This window comes from Aplidium turbinatum, chromosome 1 (assembly GCF_918807975.1).
Source record: "Aplidium turbinatum chromosome 1, kaAplTurb1.1, whole genome shotgun sequence".
NCBI lineage: Eukaryota > Metazoa > Chordata > Ascidiacea > Aplousobranchia > Polyclinidae > Aplidium > Aplidium turbinatum.
The window spans coordinates 53,570,541-53,580,705 of NC_137472.1; the positions used below are offsets into that span (position 1 = coordinate 53,570,541).

Consider the following 10,165-nt stretch of genomic DNA (forward strand, 5'->3'; position numbering starts at 1 on the left):
TTTAAAGACTTCACTCATTTTCGCAAGTCAGGCGCTATGATCGACGGTCTGAAATACTCTCTGCCGGGTTCACATGAGCTCATCCCGCGCTAATAAAGACAAATTCAAAGACACACTCTTATCCCAAGATGTTCAAATCACTCCACGACTACATTACTGAAAGAGAAACACTGGATAGCAGAAAAAAGTTGATTGAAACAACAAAGCGTTTTATTTTATCTTGCTATATGTTCTTTTGCTACAGTTAGAGGCAATTCTTGTGTTGACATCAACATTAAAAGACGTTGGTTTTCTGTTTTATTGAACTATTGACAAGTTGTTCCCCCGCGATTGCAACTAATTAACTTCTGAGTTTTACAATTCGACAAGTTCTTTGTGATCTTATGCTCCAGCACAGAATTGTATCGAATATGACATCATAAAGTACGCTATTCACGCAAAAACAACATTTGCCACAATCTCTTAAAGTAAGTACATTGCCTCAATATTTGACAATATGTACAAAAGACATGGTGATTTCTCTTGGCGTATTATTTGGTGCAAACACTGTCAAAATCTTTCAGTGTTTTCAAAGGGGTGGTGAAAAAATCAAAATGTGTCGCGCAATTTGGGTTAAAATACCGATAACTTTACAGAAGGCTTAAATGATAATTTGCTTCAAAGCAGCAACCAACCAACCATCCAAGAAAACGGAGAAAGTTAATCGTATTTGCATTGAGGAAAAATAGGTTAATATTTTAGCCTTTGTTAAAGTTCCCGTAACGTTGCCAATACTTGCTCTATATTGCAAGTCTAAATAAGTCACAAATCATGCTGCAGACTATCAGCCAAGCACCTGAAGAAGCTCCATTACCCAATGATGATCGATGACGTTTCGATTGGGGTTGTTAAAGGCGTTAGCGCGAGACATGACTTAGGGGTCCTCACGAGGACAGTCTCTTTCTAAAAACAACTTCCTTTTGGCCAGATATAAAACGGATAGAGACGCATTCTTAAGTGCTTTTAACATGATGTCGGTTTGAAAGTGTTGTGTCATTCCTCTTTCTAATGTAATCGTATATTGTTTGCCACGCTCAATGATTTTCACTGTTCATCGGTAGACGACAATTCAAAATACTTTAGCAAATGAAAAGCTTTTTTCGGAAAACTAACGTTAGCTTGCATAGTCTTGACTTATACACAGATACTGTGTCTTGTTGTGGTCGAACAAGCGTTTTATTGAACCAGCTAGCAAAGACAGCCTTTCTCAGCAATGCTAACTTGAAACAGAAGCTACAAGAAAAAAAAATGGTAAAGTTGCAACGGTAAAATACTAATTTTGCGTTGTTACTTTCTAGCAACTGGTTAAACACTGCGTAAAAAGCACATCAGTATTTTTTTGCATTCAAAGCTAGACTTGGTTCAACAGCATTTTAACACCATTGCCACCCGGGTGTAAAATTGGAGCAAACTCGAGTTGAAGTCTCGGACTGATGATTGGTGTTGGGTTACAAAAGACCATCTGGGCTTGATAAGTCACGAATTTTGAGAAAGCGAATGCACGTTTCTAAACCGCCATAATCAACAGTATGCAATTTTCTTTAAACCCTATACGCTAAGAAAAGCCATTGGCCCGAATGTCACTGCTATGCACGCGTAAAGGAATTTTGTGTTTAGTGCGCCTAAAAAACACTTTGGTATTTGGGGGGTGAATTTGATCATTCGTTTCCATGGTGATTTATCACCCTGATAGTGCCGATATAGCCCCCTGACCCCAAAGTGCTTGGTCAAGTTGTTTCATCTTATTTCAGGTCATTTTTTCTGTAACTTAACGTCGAATTTGCTCACAGGTTGTTAAACTTTCTTCCTAACTTCATCAACCCAACGGAGGCCACTACAGTTGTATTAAGTTGGTCATACTGCGTTAGTGCCCAAGCGTGAAAGCTTGGGCAGCTTTTGTTTGAACACTCGCACATTATCAAGTGTTTATATTTACAGCTTTTTAGACGGTGATATCATCATACTAAGGCGATTTATCTTAAAAGGAAAGTCGTGAAAAACGTTTGAAAAGCCTAAGTAGAAGCAGGCCATCTTACAACAGCAATTTAAATCTTTTCAGCTTTTTTCAAACAATTCTTATTTGTTTTTTTATTAAGACATGCATTAATAATATTATTAAAACTCTTTTTCGAATCACAAATTTGAATGGCATTTTGTGACCGCAAGTTCATCAGGCTGTATCAAATAAATATAAAAATATTTGGAAAAAGTGTATTGTAACTAGGGCGGATCCAGCCATTAGCCTTAGATGGGGGGATTTCAACAAAACGCAATGATGTGTAGGTCTACCTTTATCCGACCCTTGCAAATAGGCTACACCGTGAATAAAATTACTTTTCTGTGTTGTAAGGGGAGACGTTCACTCCAATCGTCGCCTCTGGATCCGCCACTGATTGGAGCCAATGGGAATGGTTATTAATTGTGAACAAATAAAGTATTTATTAATATCACATAAGTTTGTGATCCGGCAAATTACCAGCTTCACCGATGAAACTGCCGGGGCAGATTATTCTGTAAATACTGGCTACAACTTGTTTCTATCTGAGTTACAACGCAAAGTAGTGCAAACTTTAATAACAACAAAATCATAAGAAAGCAAATTGATAGTAATAAATCGAAACTTTTTTTTTTCTTTGCTAAACTGCTGCGATCAATCTATGTCAATGAAATAGAAAAACAAAATGGCGGGCGTTTTTTTGAGCGCTTCAAAAACGCATAAATCGTTTCTATTGCATGCATGACAGCGTTGATTGCAAAGCTGGTGAATATCGTGACCCTTGTTTCAGTTTGAGATTTTGTGTTTTAATTCGAATTTCAAATAATATAGTTTTGTGGTACTTGAAGAAATACTTAAAAGTTAACTCTTCTTGTCCGATACGTTATGTGATGCATATCAGCTGGCTTATTTACCATTGGAGATTGCCAAATAAAGGTTTGCGCAGGCAATTTCAGCTAAAACACAGACTTCGATTGACCGGATGATTGTAGACAGTCTCAAGAAAACATGTTAATAGTTTTTTCTCTCTACAGTTTAAAGTTTTAAACCTTCAAAACATTTGGCTAGGCTCACACTCACAAAACATTTCAATAAAAGTTATAATTTATGTTTTGAAACCGGACTCCTCAGCACAACTCACTGGATCGAAACAGAAAAATTACAGTAGATTAATATCAGCACAACTAGCCCGATAACTAGACAGTCTCAATACCCAAACGTTTATGACACATGTTTGAGCAACAAGACTTGAGTAACTTCCATCAGATATGCGATGCCGAAGTGATTTGAAACAATTTATCAAAATTAAGACTTCATTTTGAAAAATGGACCTCAACAATTACGCTACCTGTACGTTGGTTTTCCAACTGGTACCAATTTTTTGAAACACCTTTATGTTCATTGCAATGTCTCAAAGTTTATTGCTAAATTACAAGTGACCATTCACTATGATACGTGACACTGTCTTATAAATTGCCATTATTTTGGATGCAGATATTTTCTTAACTTCAAAGATTTACAATTGATAATAAGCAGAGTCATATTTTTGGTTTTAGTTTTTTTCAGAAGCCAACAAAGTGAACGTTTAAGAGGTACCATACACTGAAGCGCCGTTGCCTGAACCTATAGTGCTTGCAGGTGCAAGCATTTTTGCGTAAATGGACACTTTGTACAGCAGAAACGCATACGCCATTTTTAGTGCTGTTTGTCATCATATACTGTGGCGCTGTCAAAAAAGCAACGAATTCCAAGCAGACATGCATTCTTCAATGCGACTTGCAAAGTAGATATTAGCTTAATGTTCTGGCCATCATTCAAGAACAGCACGTTAGAAGACTGTTTTAGCAGTTTTTTATTTTTTTGAACACGCTTTTAAAAACCAAGATTTCCTTATTTATCTCAACTGCAGAATTATTTTGGTTTGACTGTAGTAGAAGAGAAATATTCAATTTGAAATGGCAATATTTTAGTATCGAAAGCTAATCGAGTTTTTCAAAGGTGAAGACTGAAATCGACAAAATAAACAAATTTTATTGCTGCAAAGAGTATTTACAATGAATCATCATGGCCAAGTCTTAGCCTCCAGAATGACGAAGTAGTAAGGACATCGTAACAGCATGCAGAAAATTGCACAAAAATGCAAAAAAAAAGACATACACAGCTGAGAAACCTACGTAGCAGTGACTTTGCTAATTGCCTTGTACCGTCAAACATTATGCAATCGCAAGGCTTCGTTGTTAGAAGAGTAATTGCGTTCATTTGAAAGTAGGCTATGCAGCAACACGTGAGCACATTTTAAAAGCAACAATAGCGGTAATAAATAAAAATAAGCACAAAACAGCACCGAGGAAAATATCCAGACACGTATTAGTAACGACTTAAAAGCAGAAATTAGCCTTTTACAAAACATTCTGGTTTAAATATTATGCAAAAGCACCAGTTGATAATTATGCTAAACTGTTCTACCTGTACCAAAGTTAAGTTGAAAACTCTAATAAACATTCATCTTTGTTAAAATAAAATAAGTTTTCGTTTAGATAAACAACTATCACATTGTTGACTTTATTAGCAAGAAAGGTTCTTAGGTTTTTCACCACAACCGTTATTATTTCAAAATTTTCAAATGTGATTTTAAAAATATTCTAGTTAAATTTGTACACATCAGTAATCAGTATAACAGTAAATATTTTGCATATATAACAGGTCTTCATCACTTGTTGATAAAAACTGTTCAACGAAATGAAAACATGATAAATGTTGAAAAGTAGCTTGCTTATCTTTTTTTATAAACCAAAGATTTGCAATCAGAAAACATCGACCGTAGTATTGTAGGCCTACAGTCTTCGTTTCTCAAAGCAGCTTCTGTGAAAGCGAGCTTTGTGGTAGGCCTACAAACAGACCTACTGTAGTAGTAATATACTAATAAAAACAATTTCTTTAGTTAGACAATATTGAATTTTTTAGTGTTTTCCGAAAGGTTTTGAAAATGTGTTTAAAATGAATAAATTTGGCATCAAAATTTATTAATAACTTGATGAATTAGAATTTACCTTTAATTTTGTCCAAAGAAACGTAGAACATTTCAAATGAACTCAACATCATTATAGCCTGCGGTTTACATTGCAAAGACATTCTTTTATTAATTAATTATTTCCTGTGACTAATCGAACTATTGAGAAATGAAACAAAGGCGATTAAATGATATTTTCTGCCAACAAGATTGCACAAGTTTTTGTTTTTCAACAAAAATGTCATTTTTCAATTTCTGTAAACATTTACCGTACAAAATTGAAATCTATAGCTCACATTTTTTCAAAAACAATTTGTACAGTTTAATCGTGATAGGATTTGCTAACACCTCATGCTAATGCTGCAGAGCTATCAAAACGATGTAAACTAGTGTTTTAAAAATCGTTAATGTTGAAAATTTTGAGTATTTTGTCCGAGTAACAAGAACGTTGAATATGTTAAGATATTGCAATTACAACAGACAGTACACAACGTGCGTATTGTGTTGCCCATGCTTTATTATAAGCATGCGCATGCCAGAGTTAGTTATGATTCAAAAGAAAGAATGAGATAAAGTTACAGTTACACGTTTGCACGCTTGTTAGTTTGCCGGTACGCACCCTTGATAGTAGTTCTGGTCATCTTGATGCTCTAAGTTGTGTAAATGAAGCCCATTTTGTGGGCCTGGTTGTTGTTGGGGTGGATACGATCCACCGATCGCGTTTGAAAAATGAGATGCGGATGTTGCTAATGATGCTGGCGGAGAAGAAACGGACGAAGAAGCTCCAGCGTTCAAAGAGGGACCAGAGGATGCATTTGAGCACTGTGAAGATGCTGCTTCATTTACCGGAGGAGGCATCAAGCCACCGAAAGTGTTTATTCCGCTGTTATAATAATGCATAGCTTGGTAGGCTCGCAAATCCTTTGATGGAGAGTAACACTGCTGCATATGTTGATGCTGCTGTTGCTGTTGATCAGCTGCGTTCATTAAACTACTTATAGAAAACGGATGCGGGGCAAATGGACTTGCAGCGACAAAGGGATTGTGCTGCGCGACCGCAGCGGCATACGCTTGCTGCACTTGTGCGTACTGAGCAGAGTAAGCATTGTGTGGATCTTGTGCAACCCCACTCGGGCTGTTTTGATTCAAAAGATGGTGATTGTGCGAATGGATTTGGCTAGAACCAGTTGGTTGAGCTTTTTCTCGGACTACTGCCATGTCGTGCAGATCGTGTCTCTGTAGATCGGGTGATGGGGTAGTTCCAGGAGTTTTCAGACTAACCTGTTGCTGATTGCTCATGAGTTGGTTTTCAGGATAATCTTGGTTTGAAATTGAAGTAGAATGTGAGGCATCAATACTTTCATTTGAAACTTGTAATTGCTGCGAAGATGCTTGTTCTGGAATGGGATTGTTAAACTGTTGCACGGACTCATGGCTTGTGGAAGTGACTGAAGTGGACAATTCTTCTATTTTTTGTTCATGGTCAGAGTCTTGGAAGCGTCCCAGCATTTCTGAAGGACTGTTAGAGCATGAGTTGTGATTTGATGACGAAGGCGGTGAACAGTCATCTTCGTTCTTTATAGGATCAGAAGGAGATAATGGGTCCATTCCTGAGGATCCCTTTTCTTTTTTATTGCTTTTAAATCTTTTTTGTCGTCGAAGATAACAACCGTTTTCAAACATGTTTCCAGCATCCGGATGTAGCGACCAATAAGATCCTTTTCCAGGTTTATCAGCGGAACGTGGCACTTTGACAAAGCAATCATTGAAAGACAAACTATGACGAATAGAATTTTGCCACCGTTGCTGGTTTTGTCTATAGAAGGGAAATAAGTCCATAATCCAGTTGTAAATTTCACTTAAAGTCATCATTTTACATGGTGCTGATTGCAAAGACATGGTGATCAGTGAAATGTAACTGTATGGTGGTTTTGCGTGAGGGTAACCCCTTCTTACGCCTTTATCGCTCGGTCGGTTGCACATCATCGCCATATTGGAAGGTATTCCTACGCCAGGAGCCATCCCGGCGTACCGAGAGCCGATTACCGGGGAAACAGCGGCAGCCGCCGCGGCCATTTGTGCCGAATGTCCCGGGGGTATGCCATAGCCTTGGTTCATGGGGTTGTTGAAGTGTCCCACTTGGCTTCCTGCGCCAGGAATCGACATGGAGTTAATGGGGTTCACATACGGAGATGATTGCATTCCATTACTTCCCATCCCGTATGATTGCGAAAATCCTTGATACTTGGACGGTGGAGGAGATAACATCATTCTCATCCACAAAAGTTATAAAAGTCTAATTTTTAAAAATGTTTTTGGTGCACAATCTGTTGAAATACAACCTCTGGTATACCTGGAAAAGCAATTAAGTGTTACAAGTGTATCTAGAGAACCTTCTCTTAAAAAATACAAATTTCATTTATCAACTGCAATAAAGCAGAAAAAACTCCAGACTTTCAACAGCAAAGCGCTTTGAAACGAAGAATGTAGAAGGTAGTTTCTCCCTTTCAAAAAATAAAAATTAAGTAAAAATTAAGTCATCATGAAATGTTGTAGCCTAAGTGGCAACCAGCATTTATTATCATGTTTTGTTAATTTTCTGCCACTGACTTTTTAAAAGTGCTATACTAGCTAATGATTCTATGTCTCAAGAAAGCAGCCTGTTTGTTATGTTGAACTGATCATTCTATCTTTAGTAACGTAACGTAGCCATCAGAAAATGTTGAAGACAATAGCTGATAGCAACCTACCTAGCTTGCGGTCACGTGAAGACGACAATTTCACTTTGTGTTTTATCGTAATTTTGAAAATCTAAAAAAAGTTATCGAGCAGCATTTTGTTATGTAAAAAGGCCTAGCTAAACAATAGCCTACCACATCTTTACTACGCATCAACTTCAATTAAACTTTTAAAACAAATATAAATCTAGCAAATGATCTTACATAGCTTCTGTCGGATATCTGACAATAATCTTCTCATTCTTGTCACCTCTGAAAGTTAGTTTTGTCCGGTCTCAAATTATTCCATGAACGTTTCTGTGTGAGCTATCTTGTTTCGAGGTCACTTGCTCAGACTAAAAAATTAGAAAGTGAAGCACGTTAAATTCATACACCCACGCACAAAGAGGTCTTCTTGCGTCTCGCACACCAGCGAGTAAAAAACATTTTTCACTAAAATTTAGTTCGTATTCAATTGGGTAGTGACTTGTTGGCGACATCTAACGATTAATTTACGAAGATAAATTTTGCAACTTTGCAGAAAATGCGACTGATTAAAATTTAAAAGAAAATTCACAAAATTAAGCAAATTGCGGCTTTTGTTGTATTAGCTTGAATCTCGGTTTTAACAAAACATTTTAATACTTTTTAATTCAATTGAAAAAAACGAAACATATCGTATTGTCGAAACGTAGTATCGCATTCTTCACATAAAAAATGTTTCATATTTTAATTTATTGTCATTTCTCCGTTCACTTTACGTGTTTCTTACTTGACTATAAAATTAACTACTTTTAAACACACAAAACAATCAGTGACGAAATACGGGATTTTGAAACACATATTGTCGCAAAACTTTCTGAATTACCTAACGAAAATTTTGTACCGCGTAGGCTACAATATAATCATATCGTATTCATAAAGCATTGTTGAAATATTACTTGAATAAACTTATTAATGTAAATGTCAATGGCTCAAGAACAGTTATGGCTGCTCGAGCTGATGCTTTATGGACAATTAGACTTTGTTATCTCATGTTTCAAATCCTAACATCATCAATTGTGACAAAAAAGTCTGATATGATATTTCTTTTTTGCTTTGTTCCAAAAAGTTACAACATACAGTAGGCTACATGGGAACTGTCTGGCTATTTCTAAACTGACGTAGTTAACTCAAATTCCTGTCTTATAAAGCGAGAAATTTTGACCGTCTGGAAAAACTTTCTTTTTTCTGGTTCTGTTTGACACCCGAATGTTTTTGACACGAGTTTGGGAACGTTTGAACTCAGCGGCAATCTCATCCATAAGACAAGACCCGCTTAAAAACAAATTTTAACTTCGGTGCAAGCCAATTAAGTTTTTTTTCAGTTTGTTTTCGGCGCAATCAAAGAGCTTTCAAATTAACATTTTAATTCTAATCCGTTGCTCTTTGGACTTTTTTCGAGAGTTTAATGCAAGTAATATGAATTCAAAAAGAAAGGACCATGTTTTCCAAATTTGTTACTTTGTTCAAACCAAATTTTAATAAACACTTTTAAACAAGTTTGGAAAATAAAAGTATAATTGACCATTATTGTCGTTATTTGGTACATAAAACAGGCTACTTGTAAGAACAGAGCATTAATTTTCAGGATTCAACATTTACACATACGGAGTACGTAGTGTAGTGCCATATGAATAAGCCATATGTAGTGCCACATGGCATAGCTCACATATGTATAAAATAAACCAACAAAAGTTTAATAATTATCCCTTGAAGCTAAAATGTTATCTTGGACATTTAATAACTGAAAATGAGAGGTGTGAACATGAAATTCTAAGACGGATAGAAATTGCAAGAACTATATTTCGAAAAACGAAAAATGTTTTAATCAATCAAAGTTTAAATTTATCAATTGGTCAAAGAATATTAAAATGCTATATCTGGTCAACCCTTTTATACAACTCTGAAACTTGGACAATGTTACAAAAAAATGGAAAAACGGATCGATGCCTTCGAGCTCTGGTCATACAGGCAAATGTTAAAAATTTCATGGAAACAAAAGATCACTAACGACGAAGTATTATCCAAATTTAAATCAAGCAAAATTCTCTTACAAATAGTCAAAAGAAGAAAATTAAAGTATTTTGGACACACAATAAGGCAAAACTCGTTACAAAGATCATTAATAGAGGGAAGATAAACGGTAAAAGAAACAAAGGCAGACCAAGAATGATTTGGACATCAAACATCACTAAATGGACAAAATTAAGTTATGAAAATGCAGTACGAACAGCTCATGGTCGAGAACAATGGCGCATTGTATCCAACCCTCAATACGAGGAAGGAACGTAATGATGATGATGATGAAGCTAAAACCAGAAACAACAAATAAAAGAATTTGGTAACATACAAAAATTTATT

At 36.0% G+C, this 10,165-nt stretch overlaps 1 protein-coding gene across 1 annotated transcript; it reads right to left on the minus strand.

The window, feature by feature from the left end:
• Positions 1-5,618: 5,618 nt before the first annotated feature.
• Positions 5,619-8,102, minus strand: LOC145771706 (uncharacterized). Its single transcript, XM_082583436.1, has 2 exons — positions 7,988-8,102; positions 5,619-7,398 (listed from the first exon to the last, which is right to left on the minus strand). The coding sequence occupies exon 2, from the start codon at positions 7,320-7,322 to the stop codon at positions 5,646-5,648; it is 1,677 nt and encodes a 558-aa protein (XP_082439562.1). The 5' UTR covers positions 7,323-7,398; positions 7,988-8,102; the 3' UTR covers positions 5,619-5,645.
• Positions 8,103-10,165: the final 2,063 nt, after the last annotated feature.